Source organism: Phyllostomus discolor, chromosome 5, assembly GCF_004126475.2.
Source record: "Phyllostomus discolor isolate MPI-MPIP mPhyDis1 chromosome 5, mPhyDis1.pri.v3, whole genome shotgun sequence".
NCBI classification, from domain to species: Eukaryota; Metazoa; Chordata; class Mammalia; order Chiroptera; family Phyllostomidae; genus Phyllostomus; species Phyllostomus discolor.
Window position 1 is genome coordinate 2818177 of NC_040907.2, and position 18126 is coordinate 2836302.

The 18126-nt window shown below is 67.0% G+C and overlaps 1 protein-coding gene across 7 annotated transcripts in view; it reads left to right on the top strand.

Moving 5' to 3' along the window:
- The window catches only part of KCNAB2 (potassium voltage-gated channel subfamily A regulatory beta subunit 2), a 62609-nt gene extending 45840 nt beyond the window's left edge, over positions 1–16769 (top strand). For 4 of the 7 annotated variants that reach the window (XM_036025248.1, XM_036025247.1, XM_036025245.1 and 1 more), the window contains 11 exons: positions 1668–1747; positions 4261–4305; positions 4653–4697; positions 5443–5486; positions 6132–6218; positions 9821–9906; positions 11477–11597; positions 11694–11788; positions 12615–12735; positions 13224–13312; positions 14477–15600. In XM_036025248.1, coding sequence (XP_035881141.1) covers positions 1668–1747; positions 4261–4305; positions 4653–4697; positions 5443–5486; positions 6132–6218; positions 9821–9906; positions 11477–11597; positions 11694–11788; positions 12615–12735; positions 13224–13312; positions 14477–14566 — 903 coding nt within the window. In that variant the 3' untranslated portion in view covers positions 14567–15600. Of the gene's footprint in view, positions 1–1667; positions 1748–4260; positions 4306–4652; positions 4698–5442; positions 5487–6131; positions 6219–6938; positions 6984–9820; positions 9907–11476; positions 11598–11693; positions 11789–12614; positions 12736–13223; positions 13313–14476 lie in introns of all 7 variants that reach the window. The other 3 variants (XM_028511551.2, XM_028511553.2, XM_036025246.1) reach the window with 3 other exon arrangements.
- The last annotated feature ends 1357 nt before the right edge of the window (positions 16770–18126 follow it).

Consider the following 18126-nt stretch of genomic DNA (forward strand, 5'->3'; position numbering starts at 1 on the left):
GGGTCGTGCGCACGTCCTTCCGGGCAGGCGAGCGGAGGTGGGCATCCTCCGTGGCAGCGTGCCGACCTGCCTGCTCCCGGAGCCCCGTGTGGTCGGCTGGCGGCGGCCCAGGCCTGGTTTCTGCTATTCAGCGACATGTGGTTTCCAGAAAACTCTTTGCTTTGGTGGTCACACGCCCCGAGCTTTTTCCGGCTTGGACACCAGCTGCTAACTCTTGGGGGTCAGCTTTGGCCTGCTCGGTACTGGAAATCTTTGGGGCTCGTTGTCCACGTTGGAAAACCAGACACCCCGCCACTGAAATATCCCAGAGCTCGGGCTCCTCTTGAAAAACCCAGGGATCTATCTGCTCATGCCGGCCGCCTTCCCACGGGCAGAGACTGAGCCCCCAGCCCCAGGGGTCAACGCCAGTCTCCGGCCTTGCTCTCCGTACCTGCCTGGCAGGTGGGACTTCTGAGCGTGGTTCTGGGAGAAGCTCCCGGACGCCTCGCCTGGCCCGCTTTCCGTCCTGCAGCTTTTGAGGGTTTGAGTGTTATGCACCCCACCCTGGGCTTGCTGGGTGCTCTGAGCTGAGCCGTGAGAAGTGGGGGGCGGAGTTTGCACCTGTGACCCTCAGAAGGACCTCTGCCACGTGCAGAGCAAAGTCAGGGTCCAGAGCCCCTTCTCTGTTGGGGAATGGGAGCTGTCAATTGCAGGCAGGTTCCCCCTCCCCCTGCCACCCTGCTCCTTGATCCTTGCCCTCCCCCGCCACCCAGGTAGGTGGCCATTCGCCAGGCCCCGCCTGCGGGAATCAGAGAGACACGGGCCGGGCCAGCACGCTAGCTGAGGACGGAGTTCCTCCGCCCGCAAGCAGTGACAACACCACGCTCACTCGGTTTCTGGGGAGGGTTCTGCAGACCACAGTGCCATAAGACGCACCGTTCTGGCTGTAGCTTGGAAGCAGTTATCCTGCCGAGACCCGCGGTGCTCCTGTGGTGGGCTGTCGGTGTCCGTGGTCTGCCGTCCTGAAGTCCCGCAGACCGAGGGCATTAAAACAACGGAAGTTCGTCCTCTCACAGTCCAGAGGCCAGAAATTCAAGATCAAGGTGTCGGCAGGCAGGGCTAAGCTGCCGCCCAGGCTCCAAAGGGGCTGGTCCCATCCCACTCACCCAGCCCTCCTGGGGGAGCTGCTGGCCGTCCTGGGCCACCCTTGGCCTAGGTGGACACACCACCCTGGTACCTCCCCGCCTCCACGCGGCCCCTTCCCTGTGCGAGTGTGTCTCTTCTTACAAGGACACCCTCGGACTGGACTTAGGGTCCATCCTAATGCATTGTGACCTCGTCTTAATTTAACTAATTATAGCTGCAGAGACCCCGTGTCCACCCAACGTCACAAGCTGAGGTCCTGGGTGGACATGAACTTGAAGGGACACTATTCATCCCGGTCAAGGTGTGGAGCCCTGTGATGCCCCAACGGGGGGGGGGGGTCCCCGCTCAAGGGAAGGCCACAGCCCAGAGCTGCCTCTGCACTCACCTTCTTTCTCCTCTGTGGTCTGATGCTGAGCTCAGCCTCCACGCCCGTCCCCTGGCGGGAGAGGACAGGGGACCCAGGGCAGGGCCTGGGGGCCTCTGGGTGCTCCCCGGCTGGCAGGACGGCACCGCCCGCGAGCAGCCCTGGTTCCTCGTTTCAGATGGCGGAGCAGCTAATGACCTTGGCCTACGACAACGGCATCAACCTCTTCGACACAGCGGAAGTCTACGCAGCCGGCAAGTACGTGCCTTTTCTCACGGGGACAGTCGTGTGGCCACGGCTCCCCGGGCAGGGCGGGAGCCCCGCGGCCTGTGGCCCCCCCCCATCCCGAGAGGGTTCACGCATGCGCCTCCCGCCCTGTGTGCTTTTCCAACTCTGAGCAGCTCCAGGCCCTGTTGTTTGCACGGGGCCAGAATCTCAAAACACTTGGACACTGGTCCCTGGCTACAGTCTCCATGTGTCCCCACACCGAGATGGCCTCGGTGCCTCCGGTGCCAGAGGTGCTGTGCCGGGTGAGGGCCAAGGTGATGGTGTCACCGGGCTCTCCCTCGGGGCCCCTGACCTGCAGCCAGCCCCGCACCCCTGACCTCCTCATGTCTCAACGGTGTGGTGAGGGCCGCGGGGAATCGGGGCCTCGGATCCGGGGACACAGGACGTGGCAGGGCCGAGCCCAGCAGGAAGCACTTCCCGTCTTGGTTGGCAGTGAACTTCCCTCCTCAATTATGTAGACGCCGTCCCCAGCCGAGGCTGCTGGCTTCGGCTTGAAAGACGGCCTGTAATCCAATCATCCACTCTCCCGCGTCGGGTTTCCGAAAGCTGCTTTTGTCTGTGAAGTCATGAGTGGGCGCTCTTCCCCGGTCCTCCTGGCCCCCCGGCCTGGGGCGAGCCCCATCCCAGTCCGCCGGCTGGCTGCACCTCGGCCAGCCCAAGGGCCCGCGCCTGCCTCCCGCGGCTCTGGGTGACCTGCCTGCCATCCCCACTGGGGCCCGGAGCGCGAGTGCTGACCCAGGGTCGGAGGGTCTGACAGCCCCGGGAGCCTCCACGGGGACCCCCAGATCCGCCCAACCCCCATTAGCAGCTCACTGCCCCTCCTGACACCACAGCCCCTCCCAGCCCCTCCAAACTGGCAGCTGCTTCCCATCAAAGGGAAATACTTTCCAGACGGAGGAGCGAAGGCCAAGGGTCAGAGGTGAAGCCCAATGAGGAGGCCATGCCCGAGGCCCGGCCCCACCCCAAGCATCCTGGCCTGTGCCCTCTCCCGCACCTGCGGTTGGGCTGCCCAGGAGGGCGTGCCGGGGGCAGGCAGTTGGGGCCGCCTCCCGCAACTGCAGACCGCCCAGCCCCTGTGCCGGCCGGCACACAGTGTTCCACGGCAGCCCCACTCTCTGTGACTGTCCTCCCCTCCCCCCGTTAAGGGACACCCAGGGTGGGGACAAGCACACTGGGTCTTGCCTCTCAGAAGCCCCTCGACGGAAGCCAAGGACTCGGGGAGCAGGTTCCCATGGGGGGTCGTGGCCCCTGGAGCCCACTGCCCTCATCCCGCCCTCTGCTCGGCCGGCCTGTGAACCTGCCTGCTCACGCCCATCAAAGCTTCGGCGCCCTCGGCCACCCGCACGGGGAAGCCGGGCGCCGCGCCCAGGGACAGGCAGGGAGACGCTGCTCGGAGCCAGGCGCTGCCCCTCTGGCGAACCACAGTGCCGGCTGCATAGCACACTGAGCCCCCTGCTTGTCCTGCTGACACCGATTTGGGCACCGCCCAGAGGGCCGGGGGAGTTCTGTGCCCTGCCGGGTGGTGCCAGCCCCACCACATCCTCGGCCATGAGCAGGGAGGGGGCTTCGGTCGGCTCTGGCTGCCCTCCCGCACCCCAGGACCACGCCTGCTCTTCTCTCTCCCTCCCCTCCTGACCCTCTGTCCCACGCACGAGGGACCGAGGAACAAAGGAGGAGGCCCAGGGCAAGTGCCTCTCTGTGCGTGCGGACCATACACAAAAGAACTTTCCTCTGAGCGTGTGCCAGACCGCTGGCCGGCCAGAGCCCATTATCTCCGAGCAGATGACTCAGGCGCTTTTATAGTTGGAAGGCAGCCCTGGGTCTGGATCAGGCTCCCTCGGTTGTTTTTTTGCTCAGAAACATTTTGCTACAAGCAAAAAGTTCTTAAAAGTTAAAAATGTAACAGTCGCAGACCCATCCCTGCAGCGCCAGGCAGGGCTGGAGCGGCGCCTGGGAGGCGGGCTGGCCCGAGTTCGGTGCGGGGGGCCCCAAGGGATGCCAAATGGCGCAGACAGCGGCCAGCAGGGCGTGCGGCTCTCCCCTGTTCAAAAGCGAGAAGCGAGGACCACACACCCACACCCACAGACGCACGCACGCACACATGCCCTCGAGCACCCTGCTGGAGCCCCAGCCCTGGCCCCGAGTTCCGGCCGGTTGTCTCTGAAAGCAGATGAATAATGTATCTTCTAAAAGACATCTTCATCTGGAAACCGCCCATGCAGCGCTCGCTGCCCAGTGTTTTCCGGGTGAACTTCCAGGGGGCCGGGAAGGGGGTGCTGCTCAGACAGGGCAGGTAGGGACACGTGCCACGGCCACCTTCGTGGGGGGCTGCACAAGCCGTCCGAGCCGTCCGAGCAAACCCGGGCGCGAACAGCCTGGCCGTCCCGCCCCAGAGGGGACCCGGGGACCGGTTGTCACGGTGGGCGGGGCTGGATGTTTCTGAAGCACGGGAATGACGTCCCCACGTCTGGTCTTTCCCGCAGGGCGGAAGTGGTTTTGGGGAACATCATCAAGAAGAAGGGATGGAGGTACATCTGCTGTCTCGGGGCCGGGGCCCAGAGCGCACCCCGCAGGGAAGGGCCCTGAGGAGCTGGCAGGAGGGGAGGGGCTCCGTGAGGGGTACACGGGCCTCCCTTGGGCCCCGCACCTTGACTTACAGTCACCTGGTGAGTGAGTGGCACCTGTGGGCTGTCTCCTGACACCACGGGGAGCCTCAGGGTCCAGGCTCGACCCACCAAGAGCACTGCATGACAGAGAGGCGCCCCCTTTCACACTAGTGCTCCCGGACCCCGATGTGGGAGCTGAAGGCGGCGGGGGTGGGAGGACCCCGCGAAGGGCGAGGCCAGTAACCCCCCCATTTCCCCTGTGTCCACAGGCGCTCCAGCCTCGTCATCACCACCAAGATCTTCTGGGGCGGAAAGTAGGTGCAGCCTGGGCAACGGCGGCAGCGGTCCCCCCAAACCCACCCGCACTCCTGACCGAGCAGGCAGGGGAGAGAGGGTATCCTCCTCCCGGCCGGCCGGGCGCCCCGGGAGCACAGCCAGGCCCCGCGCCGTCCCCTGTCCCCAGTGCCCGAGGCGGGTGGGCTGGCCTTCGTGCGGCCTCGGCCCTGGCTGGCACCATCCCTAGGAAGGGACACCAAGTCCCAGAAAAGCGGCTTCGGCTGCTTTTGTCTTTTACTCAAACCTTGTTTAATTTCTTTTTTAACTTCATGGGTCTGTGTTTTTGGTTTTAACGGCAAAGGTAACATTCTAAAAATTCTGGAAGACACAGAAAGTCCGTGCACCGCCCGTACCGGTACGGCTGCACGTCCCTGGGGCACAGACACCCCCGTCCGGCCCCAGGCGTCCAGTTCGGTTTTCTCTCTGGGGCCGGACAAAACTGTGAATGCGATTCCTCCTTCATCTTTGCCAAACACCCGAGCCGGGCAGAAGAGCAGGTGGGACACAGAGGCCGCCCTCCTCCCCCGCAGGCCAGCCGAGGGGGGCGGGGCCTCCTGAGTGCCCATGAGCCCACCCCACGGCCTCGTGCGCCCGTCCCCGAGGTGGAGCCGGTGCTCACGCGGGGCCCGTGCTGACCTGCCTTGTTGGCCTAGTGGGTGCCTCACAAACATTCCCCCCCCAAAACCGCTTGCAACGCCCTGCCCACTGTCGCCTGTTTTTCAGAGCAGAGACCGAGAGAGGCCTTTCCCGGAAGCACATCATAGAAGGTGAGGGGCTCCGGCACACCGGGGGCCCGAAACCCACGGGGTCCCTCTGGGTGCCAAAGTGAGGGTGCTCACCCCCCTTCCAATGATGCGGTGCAGGGCCCCCGGCCTGGGCATGGCGCCCAGAGGGCTGGTCCTGCCGTCCCCTCCCTCCCGCCGCACCGTCTTCCTGCCCTTCCTGTCCACGTTCATGTCCATCCTGCAACAGGGAGACCTGGGGGGGCCTTGCCGCCCCGCCCCCCAGCCCAGCACCCCAGTCTGCAGCTCCCCTGGGAGCCATCGCCGGGTGCTGGCTCCCGACAGGTGCACTTAAGACCCCGTCAGCCTCGGGGGCGATAGACGCCGCAGGTCCTTCCCCCTCCGTCTCGGGGGCCCTAGCTCGCCCAGTGACCCGGTGGGGCCACCAGGAAGCCAAGGAGGGTCCCCCTTCATTCAGTCTCAGGACATTTGGCCCGCAGACCTCCATGTCCCCCTGATCCAGCAGTGGAACCCCGTTGGCGGCCTGTCCACACTGTACCCTGGCTTTCCACGATCCCGGGTGGCAATGGCCCACACGTGTCCCCAGCCCTTTCCCCTTGTCCCTTTCCTCTCTGGCGAGGGCCCAAAAGTCTGAGAAGACGCTGACCGTCCCTCCCGCCCCGCCCCCAGGTCTCAAGGCCTCCCTGGAGCGGCTGCAGCTGGAGTACGTGGACGTGGTGTTCGCCAACCGCCCGGACCCCAACACGCCCATGGAAGGTGGGTTCTCCGTCGCGGGCGGGAGGTCCCAGCCCGAGACTCCGGGGGCCGTGGGCACAGGCCAGGAGGCCGGGCCTTCCAGGTTGGGGGAGCGGGCTGTGGGGGACCCGAGCTCCGCCTCCGATGCCCTGCCCTCCCCAGGTGCGCCCGGGCACATCTGGGCCCACACCTGGTGCACACCTGGGCCCCCGCCCCTCCTGGTTTAGAACTGTGTGGAACGTTCTCTCAGCTGTTAGCACTTTGTAACTAAGTGGAACCACAACCCGATGACGCGTGGCAAAAGCTTCCTTCTTTTCCGTCCCTCTCCCGGGCAGCTTCGGGGTCTTTGTTCTGTGGACGCGGAGGAGGGAGGCCGCACAGGCTTTGAAAGCGGTTTTGGTTCCTTCGATGCTTATTCATTCTTTCCGCTCCCGCGCTCCCCGCCCCTCGCGCCACGCCCCCAACGTCCTGCTTGGGGCGTCTCCTCTTTGCGCTCTCCTGCGGCAGGGACTCGGAAACTCCAGGGGTGTTCGGTTTTTTTTTTTCCTTCATTTGCTGATAGAGGCGCATGCGTGTGTGTGTATACATGTATGTGAGTGCTTTTTTTTTTTTTTTTTAAACTAAACAAGTGTTCGGCGAGAGTGATTTGTGCCTCCCTCCCGTGCCCTTTGTCACAGCACGCCTCTCCGCGTCCCCGCAGCTATAAACTCTGGTCTCTTTAAATCTTTCTTTTACCACCAGGGGACCCATTTAGTTCCTCCAAGTCCAGGACATTCATCATAGAAGGTACACCGTGCCCTGGGCCCGGCTATCGACTCCCGTGTCCGAGCTGCATTTTATGAGACAGTGGTTTTATTTACTCGACTCTCACTGGCTGACGAACTTCTCCATAAAATGCATAGGGGAACCAGGGGTGCCCTCTGAGAACCCCTTGCAAGTGCAGGAAAAGCCCCCCCCCCCCCCGCTGCAGGCCAGGCTGTCATTTCACCCCTCCGTCCTTCTGTGCATGTCCCCCGCCCCTGACCCCCGCCTGGCCTTGCTGCGGTCCTCGGGGCAGCCGGCGTCTGCCGGGGCCTCCTCGTGATTTGGGGGTGCTGCGGTCAGGGCCTGAAAGCTTGACCCTCCATGGGCTGGGGGAGGCCCAGTTCCCACTGGAGCACACCCACTAGGGACCCCAGAATACGTGGCCCCCTGCGGGTCTCGTCTACCCTGTAGCTCATGGTTGCTAAGCCCCTGCCCCAGCCGGAGGCGGCAGGGAACCCCAGCACCAGCCGCCCCTCGCGCTCTACACAGGCTCCTGTGGGGTGTCCTGGCTGCTGTGGCACTCCTGTCCCTGGGCGGGCTGGGCCACCTGCCACTCCCAGCCCTGGCTGTGTGGCCTGAGCCTCCCCCCCAACACGGAAAGGGAACATTGTCCCCCTTGAAGAACACCTACACACGCCAGGAAACCCGACCCCGGGGGCGGCCTCCGCCTGCCCCTAAGCTAAGAGTCCCCCAGGACCCCCTGCCTCAGGCAGGCTTTGGTCTCCCCGGGATGTGGGCTGTGTTCCACAGTGGCAGGGCTCCCGCCTGCCACCTGGCACTGCCACCTGACCCCTCCCATGTGTTATGTGTGACGGCGGGAGATGCCAGGGGGCCGGGCGGGCAGCTGCAAGGATTTGCCCCGCCCCGCTTCCGTCCAGTGTCATTAAATATTGAGGCCGATGGGTTGTCGCTAACAGTCCATTGACATCTGGGGCCCCTGACGTCAAGCTTGGGCAGAAGGGCAGCGTGCCTTGCTCCTGTGTGCGGGCCCCAAGCCCGCCCAGGTGGCCTGCCATTGCCTGGGACCCTCGGGGAACCCCGGGGGGGACTGTGCCCCAGACCCCTGCCCTCTGGGGCCAGTGCAGGCCCTTGCAGGCTGCCGCCGTGGCCTTGACCCCCAGGGGCCGGCGGGCTCCCCTCTGCATGGAAGGGTGCTGCACCGTGCGGTCCCCTGGTGAGGAGGGAGCCGTGCCGGGGAGACAGGCTGGGAACGGGGGGGGCGTCCTCGGCTTCCCCGCGCCGGCATGTGGGCCTGAGCCTTGGCTGAAAGGAACCGGCACTCACGCTGCATGGTCACAGGTGGCACCCCCCTTCCCCCGCGTGTTTCCAAAGGACCCGGCAGGGGGCGCCAGGGCTCGGGGTTCCGATGTGGGCAGGTGCCTTCCTGGGACCCGCGGGCCTCTCCAGCCAGACACCGCCGTCCTTCACGTTGACCGGTGTCGGCCGTTACAGCGGCGGCCCCGTGGGTCCGCGCTCCCCTGCCAGCCAGCCCGCCCCCCCGGGATGGGCGACGAGGAACCCAGGCCCCGACCTGGGCAGGGAGGGAGGACAGGGTGTGGCCTGTGGGTGTGGAACCCGGGTGCGGTTTTTTAGGGGTCCTGGGCAAGTCCACTGAGACCACCGCTGCCCCAGGAGCCCCAGGAGCCCCAGCCGCCGCAGCCTCATGAAGGCGGGGACCGCAGCCAGGGGTCCGTGTCGTGCCTCGTTCTAGAAACACTTGTTCGTCCCCCCCACTTCCCACTCTGCCTCGGGCAGCCGGGCTTGCAAGCATTGTATGGGGCTTGGGGGGACTCGGGGGGAGCCGCCCTCGCCCCAGTGCACGGAGACGCTGGACACCCAAACACATGAGGCCAGGCTCTGCTTTTAAAACGACACCCCCGTGAGCTGAGACAGCCTGGGCTGCATTTCTCCGAGTCTCTCCTGAGTCGTAGGAGGACCCGGTGGTGCAGGCGGGGGCGGGTCCCTTCTCTCTCACTCGGAAGCCCAGGGTTTCCGCAGTTCGTCCTCAGCTGCACAGTGTTCCTTCGGCGTGTCCCCGGGGGACGTGGAGACCGTGGCCGTCCTGCCGCGGGCCCGGGGGCTGCCCAGGAGGGCCTGTTGTCCCAGGAGCAGAGGCTTCCGCTGTCCTGGGCTGGGGGCAGGCTGCAGCCCGGGCCTGGCCCAGACAGGCCGTCCACATCTCCTCTGGCTCCTCTGGACTCAAGGGGAGCTGCAGCCTGCAGCCCCCACCTCTGGGACCACCCGGGGTCCCATGCCACACCCTGTGTCCCTACCGATGCCATCGTCACCTCTCCCGACCCCGTGGAGCATTGGGGTTAGCCCGAGGTAGCAGGCCAGACACGGGCAGACACTGCGTCCTCTCCCTGTTGCCCCCCCGCCCCTCTGAGGTCATCTTAATCCATTCCCTGGCTCTGCCTGGGGATCGGGGTTCCTGATCCCCCCCCAGACTGGAGAACCCCCTGCTTCTCGCCTCTGGAATCACAGTCTCTGGCCTCCCCTCCCCTCGTGCCTCTCATCTGCCACAGGAGCCCCCCATTCCGCACAGCACCCAGTTTTCCAAAACCCTGTAATACCTGTACCTATTCGGGGAGGTCGTTTCCGAGACCAACGTCTCGGACTGAGGTTCACTTTCTCCTGCCGCCCCGGAGACCCCCTGCCACCCCTGAGGAGGAGCCGGGAAGTACACTGCTTGCAAGACGTCTTTGCGGCCCCCCCGCCCCTGCTCCCGGCGCCTGGCCTGTCCTCGCAGAACGGCCCCAGGCTGGGCCCCGCGCCCCCAGCCGCGCCCACACCTGCAGCTTCCCCTTCTCTCGTGACAGAGACCGTGCGCGCCATGACCCACGTCATCAACCAGGGGATGGCCATGTACTGGGGCACGTCGCGCTGGAGCTCCATGGAGATCATGGTACGGTGACCCCCGAGTCTCCCTGCTCCGTGGGCGGAGCTCCGGGCCCTGGCGGACCACCGTGACGAGTGGCGGCCACAGCTCCTGCGCTGGGCGGGGCTGCTCCGTGTCACCATGGGGGGCTTCGCCTCTCTGAGCCCCACGTCCCCCACACGTAGGATGGGACTGCCGGGGGACCACCCCCGAGGGTGTCCCAAAGACTCGCTGGGAGAGCAGGCGTGTGGCTCTTCGCAGAGGTCCCGGAGCTTCAGTGACAGCGTTGTCCTTCAGCTCGGGCGCTGTCACCGAGCTGGCGTGGCCTCCCCGGAGCCTTTAGGTTTGAGGGCTTCGTGTGGACTAACTCCCATTTAACCCTCACGACGCCCCGTGAGGTGGGCGCTGCTGCCCTGCCCTTCGGGTGTGCACTTGAGGCACAGAGAGGTCGAGTCACAGGCCCGAGGTCACACAGCTCACACTGAGATGAATGCCCAGGCCACGCCGCTCAGCACGTGGGTGGCTGCCGGGACCCTGGGCACCCACCTCCTAACCCACCATGTTTCCCCTTCCCTGGCTCTTCCGGAAAGCACCCCCTCATTGTCCTTTCCCCCCAAGGAAGCCTCCGGGGCCAAGGACGGCAGATGCTCTTTGCCATTTCTGGGGTGTCCCAGAAGGGTCAGCGGGGGCTGGTGGGCAGAGGCCCGGGGCCGGTCTCCCCTCGCAGGCTGACCCACCCACCACCCTCATCTCCGGGCCCCGCCCAGCCTCAGTCCCTCCTGGTGCCCCCGAACCCCTGCGCCCCAGTGCCCCAGATTCCCCCCACGTCTAAGAAATGCAGCGGGGTGTGCACTTCTGGGCAAACACCACCCCAGCGGCCCCCGCACCGCCCGCTGTGGCCGCAGCACTCGCGAGCACGTGCGTCCCTCTGAGGCCGCCCCGGGCCTGCGGCGCCTTCTCCCCATTTCACGGATGGGACTGCCGAGCCCCGGCCGGTGGGAAGAGGCTGCCCAGGCCAGCAGATGGGCCTTCCCCGGGGCCTCCTGCAGATGTCAGCTCTGGGGAGTGGGGGCCGCGAGCCCCACGTTGCAGAAACGGGCTGACGCCCGCCGCTCTCCCTCCCTCGACCCCGCGGTTTCTGCGGGTGCCATCACCCCGGGGCCAGGTCCCGAGCGGCAGCCCTGACAAAAGCTGAGGCCACAGGGCCAGCACACACACGGGGTGCCCGCCCACTGTCATGAGGGCTGCAGGCGCCCCTGGCCCATTGGAACCTCGTGACAGATGGGGAAACTGAGGCCCAGGGGGGTGAGCCCCTCGCCCAAGGCCGCCCAGCCCGTAAGGCCAGAACCCAAGCCTCTGTACCACGTGCTGCTTCCCCTCGACCCTTCAGCCTTGGGGTCCGACGGCCCATCATCCCCCTCCCACCTCACGGCGGGGACCCCCCCAGGCTCCCAGGAAAGCCGAGAGGCGGGAGGGGCAGGCCGGCCCCTGGGCAGCCTCCCCTGGGACGTCCCCGCGTCTCCTCCCCGAGGCCCCGGCGGCCCCCACGCCCGCTGCTAGGCGGGCAGGGACCACGGCGCCCTCTCCGTGTCCTCAGGAGGCCTACTCCGTGGCCCGGCAGTTCAACCTGATCCCGCCCATCTGCGAGCAGGCCGAGTACCACATGTTCCAGCGCGAGAAGGTGGAGGTGCAGCTGCCCGAGCTCTTCCACAAGATCGGTGGGCGCCCCACCCCGGCCCAGCCCCTCCCTGCACCCCCACCCCGGCCCCGGGGACCCAGGGCGCGCCCTCACCTGCCTGGCTTTCCTCTCCCAGGGGTGGGCGCCATGACGTGGTCCCCTCTGGCCTGTGGCATCGTCTCCGGGAAGTACGACAGCGGCATCCCGCCCTACTCCAGGGCGTCCTTGAAGGTAAGGGCGGCCACAGGCGTTGTGCAGGGGCGAGGCCTCGGTGCCGGGTGCCCTTCCCCCGGGCCCCCCCCCCCACCCGCAGCGGGGCTCAGGCTACGGGAACTCGGAGCCCCGGCTGGCCTGAGCCCGTGGGTGGAAGAGCTGCCCACCCATGGGATGGGCCCAGGTGGAAGGGTCTCTGCATGCACCCCCCTGCACCCCCTTAACATCCTCCTCAGTCCCACACGCACAACCTGGGCTGGTCCGCAGGTGCCTTTGGGATGCCCCTCCCCCACACGCACGCTCAGGGCCCGGGGCGCAGGGCTTCCTCAGCTGTCACTCAGAGGTGACTCTGGGGACCGGTGCCCCGCCTACTTACCACTAAGAGGGGCTCAGGGAGCCTCCAGAATGCAGGGTCTGGGGGCAAAGCAGGCAGAGAAAAGCCGGGCCAGGGCAGATCCGGCACCGGAGCCCCTGGCCCCCGGTGCAAGGGCAGAAGGCCTGTCCCCTTCGCCCCTCAGCCCACTGCACTGCAAGGTCAGGGCATCCCCGAGAGGCACTGCGACCCCCAGGGGTGGGGGCCAGCCGACCTCACCCCTCTGTGCTGGAACAACGGCAGCAGCTCCCCACCCAGGACTCCAGGCCTCCTGGGAGAAGGCGGGGTCAGTGGGTCCACTGGCTCGGGGGGCCCAGTCTCCTGGGGGCACCCACAGACTACGGGCTTCCCACCCTTCCAGCCCCGCCCACAGCAGGACCTGGTGGGGCGAGGGGGGCGTCAGCCGTCCGCAAGGTCCAGGTGACCTGCCCTCACCCGGTTCTCCCCCACCCCACCCCCACCCCCACCCAGGGCTACCAGTGGCTGAAGGACAAGATCCTGAGTGAGGAGGGCCGGCGCCAGCAGGCCAAGCTGAAGGAGCTGCAGGCCATCGCCGAGCGCCTGGGCTGCACCCTCCCGCAGCTGGCCATAGGTGAGGGGGCCGGGGGTGCAGCCCTAGGTGAGGGGGCCAGGGGTGCGGCCATAGGTGAGGGGGCTGGGGGTGTGACCCTAGGTGAGGGGGCTGGGGGTGTGACCCTAGGTGAGGGGGCTGAGGGCGCAGCCGTAGGTGAGGGGGCTGGGGGGTGCGGCCATAGGTGACGGGGCTGGGGGATGTGGCCGTAGGTGACAGGGGTGGGGTTGGGAGACATCAGGAGTCCTTGATGCCTGGGCCAACCCTTTGTCAACCAGCCATGGGAAATGGGGGGTCCACACTCATGGGGAGAAGATGGGGGTCCCCGGGCACGTGGGCCACCTCTCCACAGGGTGTCCAGCTGTGTCGGGGCTCCCCCAGGGCCCCCACCCAGCGCTGCTGAGAGCTAGGCTGACCCGGGGTCTCTGGCCCTGTGAGGGGCGGGGCGGCGCCAGAAAGGGGGCCCGGCATGGGTGCATCTCCCTCACCTCTGGCCTCCCCGCCCCCAGCCTGGTGCCTGAGGAACGAGGGGGTCAGCTCCGTGCTGCTGGGCGCCTCCAGCGCCGACCAGCTCCTGGAGAACATCGGTGCGATCCAGGTGAGCGGGGAGGGGTCGGCAGGGTGCCGGGCCCGGGGTCCCCCCAGCCATCCGTCTGGCAGGGACTCGCTGAGCGCCTGCTACTACGTGCCAGCACTCGGGCTCCATCAGCGAGCCCCGCTCTGGAAGAGCCGGTGCTCTAGCCGCAACAGGCGGTGCTCGGGGAATTAAGGGGAGAGTCGAGGGGATGAGAGTGGGTGTCCGATCAGCGCTGGCGGCTCAGGGGCGGGGGACGGCTAGAGCAAGGGCGGGGTGTCCGGTGAGGCGGAGGGGAGGCAGAGCTGTGGGCCCAGAGGAAGGGGCTGTCAGGGTGGGCTTGGGGCGAACGGACATGGGAGCAAAGGCTTGGAGACTGGGGCGCTGAGGAGCGGGCCATACGAACACCTGAGGAAGAGGTGTCCAAGCGACGGAAGGCCCGAGGTAGGGGTGAGCCCGGCAGCCAAGCCTGGGGGGTGAGGCAGGTGGGAGTGAGCGGCCCCGGAGGCACCGCATCCTCTGAGGACTTTGGCGGTGACTACGGGCGAGGTGGGAACCCCGCCATCCCAAGCAGAGCAGGGGCGGGGGCTGACCCGGGGTTTAAAAGCGTCCCTCCCTCTGGCTGCTGCGTGGAGGGGAGGCTGGGGAACAGGGAGATGTGCTGGGAAGGGACGACAGGGGTTGGGGGTGACCCTGGTGGTGGACACGGGAGAGGTGGGCGCGCCCTGGATGTTTGCAAGGTGGGCCGGCAGCACTGGCCGACGTACCGGGTGTGAGGGGAGCGCGTCAGAGACGCCCCTGGGTTGCGTCCCGTGGAGGGCAAGCGGGGAAGGCTGGGAGAGGCAGTTTAGGGGGTGGAGGTCAGAGGTCTGGCCGTGGGGTCTGCCCTTCACGTCTTCCAGGAGGGTCTAGAGCTCTCCGGAGTTTGAGGGGCCAAGGACAAACCAGGGCAGACCTCCCCTCTGCCCACACGGCTGGGAATCAGCAGCAGCTGCAGTTCATTCTGGGGCCCATCTGCTGCAGCTGCAGCCCATTCCGACGGGCCTGACCCGGGGGGTGGGGGTGGGGCAGAGCACGTCACCCCCCCTCCCCTCCCCTCCCCTCCCCTCCCCTCCCCTCCCCTCCCCTCCCCTCCCCCCCCCAGCTGGTCCCGGTGGAATTCTGATTTGCTCTCGCCTTGGCACACAGGTCCTTCCCAAACTGTCGTCTTCCATTATCCACGAGATCGATAGTATTTTGGGCAATAAACCCTACAGCAAAAAGGACTACAGGTCCTAAGACGCCCCTCGGCCGGCCCGGACACTTTCCGCTCCCCCCTCCCGTGTCTCTGTCCTCCGCTCGCTTACGCTGTCTGCAGCCAAGTCAGGGACGTGGTTGGCATCGAGACGACGACCACGCGCCAGGGCGTCATCGGGAAGGCATCCCGGAGGTGGCTGCCACACTCCATCCCCTGCTTTGCGGGACCCACGGCGGGCCGGGGCGACGGCACTGAGGACCCGAAGGGCGGCCTCGAGGTCCCACCCAAGCCTGCGGCCGCCGCTCACCCTCCAAGAAGAAACCAGCCCATTTCCTCCCAGCCGGAGCCCTTCTTGGAGACCCCTCAAGGCCTGGCCCGGCGGACCAGTGGGGCCTGGGGACAGGCAGGGCCGGCCTCTCCTCCACCAAGAACCCGCCCCCCCCCCCCCCCCCCCGCCCCTGGTGCTGGGGGAAGGGAAGAGGAAACCCCGCCCAGTCTTCCTGTGGCCTCCTTGCAGGGGTCTCCCGCTGACCAAGGGCTCCAGGCACTTTCCAGTGGGCCCGACCTCAGCCGCTTCCCCACCCCTTCTGCACCACCACCCGCTCCAGGGGGTCACTTCAGGGCGCCCTCCATGCCGCCCTTAACCCCTGCCTCCTCCCTGGCTGGCAGGGGCGGGGATCCAGGGGGACTGGCTCTGCAGTTTGGGACCCACAAAAAGCTTGGGGGTCTGGTTTCAAGTTCCTTGCCCCACGTCTTACACCCTGCACAGTGGATGAGCCCCTGGCCAGGGCGGCCAGTGCGCTGGGCAGGGGGCCGGTGGAGTGGGCTCCAGCCTGGGTCCCTCCAGGGCCCCGCCTGCCCTCCCCACCAGGCGCCCAGCCACCACCCCCATCCTTGCCCCAGAAGCCCCCCGGTTGCACGTGCTGAGCTGGACAGCGGCTGCCCACCACTCACAGGAGAGGGGGCCTCTGCCCTCCCTGCCCAGGGTGGCCCGGGGGTGTGCTGAGGGAACAGGCTCGGACTCTTTTGGGGTGGCTGCGGGTCTGCACGCCCAGCAGCAGCCCCAAAATGGAGGACAAGATCCCCAGACCTCCCCCAGAGGAGCCCCTGGGAGGCCTCGGACCATGTGGGGTTGGCGCGTCCCCCCTTGGGGTGCCAAGTGTCTCTGTGCTCAGAGCTTGTGACCTGGGCAGACGGGCAGCAGTGCCAGACACCCCTGGGGCCTCCCCACACCCTGGGGCAGAGGGGAAAGGCAGGACAGACTGCCGGCCCCCGCACCCCCCACCTCACACTCAGCCCAGGGGCGGGCACAGCAAGCCCTGCTTCCCCGGCAGCCAAGGCCGCCCCAGGGGCCACCCTTCTCCAGGGGCTGCCAGCAGCGCTGGGCGGGCTGGGCCAGAGACGCTTGGAGAGAACCTCAAAGGCCGAGAGGGGGCAGGGCGGACACCTTTCCCCACCCCTGACCTTTGCGCTGACCCCGGAGTCTAACACCTCCCCCCTCCCTGTAAGCCAGGGCCTTCGGGGCTCCTCTCCAACCAGCCTCCTACAAGCTCCCCCCGGGGCAACGCCTGTCCCAGCCCGGGTGCTGGGCCCCTCCGCACTGCTGCCCCCAGACCCCCTACTGTTGGGACAGGGGCCAGGCTGGCAGCGGGCCGGCGGTGGGGACGGCTGCCCCTCGAGCCACCCCTGGGAAGGCCAAGCCCCTGTCGGCGGCTTAATGGCCAAACGGAGGGAGACGAGGGCCCCCAGGGCGGAGCTCGGCAGGGCCCAGCAGCCCCGGCCCTGGGTCCGAGGTGTCCTGTCCCTCCACACCCACTGCTTCTGGGGGACGGCCCCTGTGCTTAGGGGGGCGCCGGAGTCGGCGGAAGGAAGCTGGACGGAAGCCCAAAGGCAGGCAGAGTCCGGAGAGGAGGGTGAGGTGGCCCCCGCTGTGGCCTGGGCCCCGGACGAGGCCCCAGGACTAGACCGGGCCGGGTCTGTCTTCCTCGGTAACCACAGAGCCGCACCATCTCCCGTCCCACACCTGCGGCCAGAGCCGAGGCCCCGAGGGCACCGGGGAGGGCTCCGGCGGCCTCTGTCCTCCTCCAGCCCCGTCCGTCACGCGCTTCCTCCCACCCGCCTCTTTCGATGCCCGCGGTCCCCTCAGCTACGTGCCCCCCCACCTCTGCAGGCGAGACGACACCCCGCCGAGACCCCGGCACCGTATTTATGGAATGACCAAATAAAACCCAAGCCCGTCGGGTCCACGGCTTTCCGCTGCCCTTTGTGATGCTCAGCACTCGGGCGGGGCCGGGCAGTTGTGTGTGGGGGGGGGGGCGCCGGGGGGTGCAGCCACCATCAAGCACACGGCCCCCAAAGCCTGGGGCCAAGGGTGGTGGGGAGAAATGGGCCATGGAGGACAGGCAGAGGCTGGGGACTGAGACCACCGACACCGCCCGCCTCCCCACCCCCATCCCGGTCTCTCTCCACACACACACTGGCTGCTGGGAAGGTGCCGTGCCCGCTGGGGACAGAGGCTGGGGCACGGGGTGTGTGTTTAGGGGTACAGGAGGGAGGGGAAGGTGTCACCCACACACGCCCCTCCTCCGGTGCTCTTCCTCCCCAGCCAGGCCCTCGGCCCCGTGGGGCTGTCTTCTCGGGTGGGACGTGGCTTCAGGAGACACCCATCCCCCCCACACCCTCTCTGGCCCCCAGCCCTCACCCCCGCCCTAGACCCGTGAGAACCTCCGGGAAACACTTTGACCCGTTCCTTTCCCAAAGGATTTATTAAAACACAGAAAACCAAGACAGACACGCAGAGTACAAAGTGAGGGGGGTCGTGTCCGCGACAGCCTGTCGCGCGTCCCCCCCCCAAGGGTGGGACAGGTCGCCACTTACAGGGAGCTCGGCTTCCTTCCAAAGCTCCAGCCCCACCCCCAGCTGGGACCCCCCCCCTGCTGGGACCCTCCCACCCGCCGGGAGCATCCCGGCCCCTTGGCTGGCCTGGGACTGTCCCAGGGCAAGGGCCCGGCCCCTCCTCTGGGCCAGGTACCGCCCGGGACGGGGGGTCCCGTCTCTCGCCGCCGCGTGCGGGGGCTCAGGCTCCCACCTCGATCGATGTCGGGTTCAGGACACACGCACACCCGACGGGCCCTTTCTGGGTTATCGCACCTAAAAAAATACTTTGTCTAAAAAAAAAAATCTGAAAAACTAAGAAAAAAAACTCCGAAACACAACGCCAATGACTTTGGGCTGATAGACCACAACCTGTAAACTTCCGGAAATAGAAAACGGGGCTGAGCCGGCCCCTCCACGAAGACAGCGGGGGGCACAGGACGGCCGCAGGTGCGGCGGGGAGACCCCAGGACCCTGGAGCCTCAGCCCCTGCGTCCCTGCCGCCTGCTCCCACGTCCCGAGCCCCCGGGCCCACAGGAGCCCTGGAACCCGACACTTGGGAACAAGGGTGTGAGATGTCACTGGGAAGAGCCACAGCCAGCCCCCCACCCGGGCAGCGGAGGCGCCAGAGGACCCTGGAGAGAGTCCCCTGGTGGGGGCAGCACCCGCGCCAGCTGTGGGTATCAGCGGGACCTTGGTTGCAACTTGCAGAAAACAAAGGAGCTTC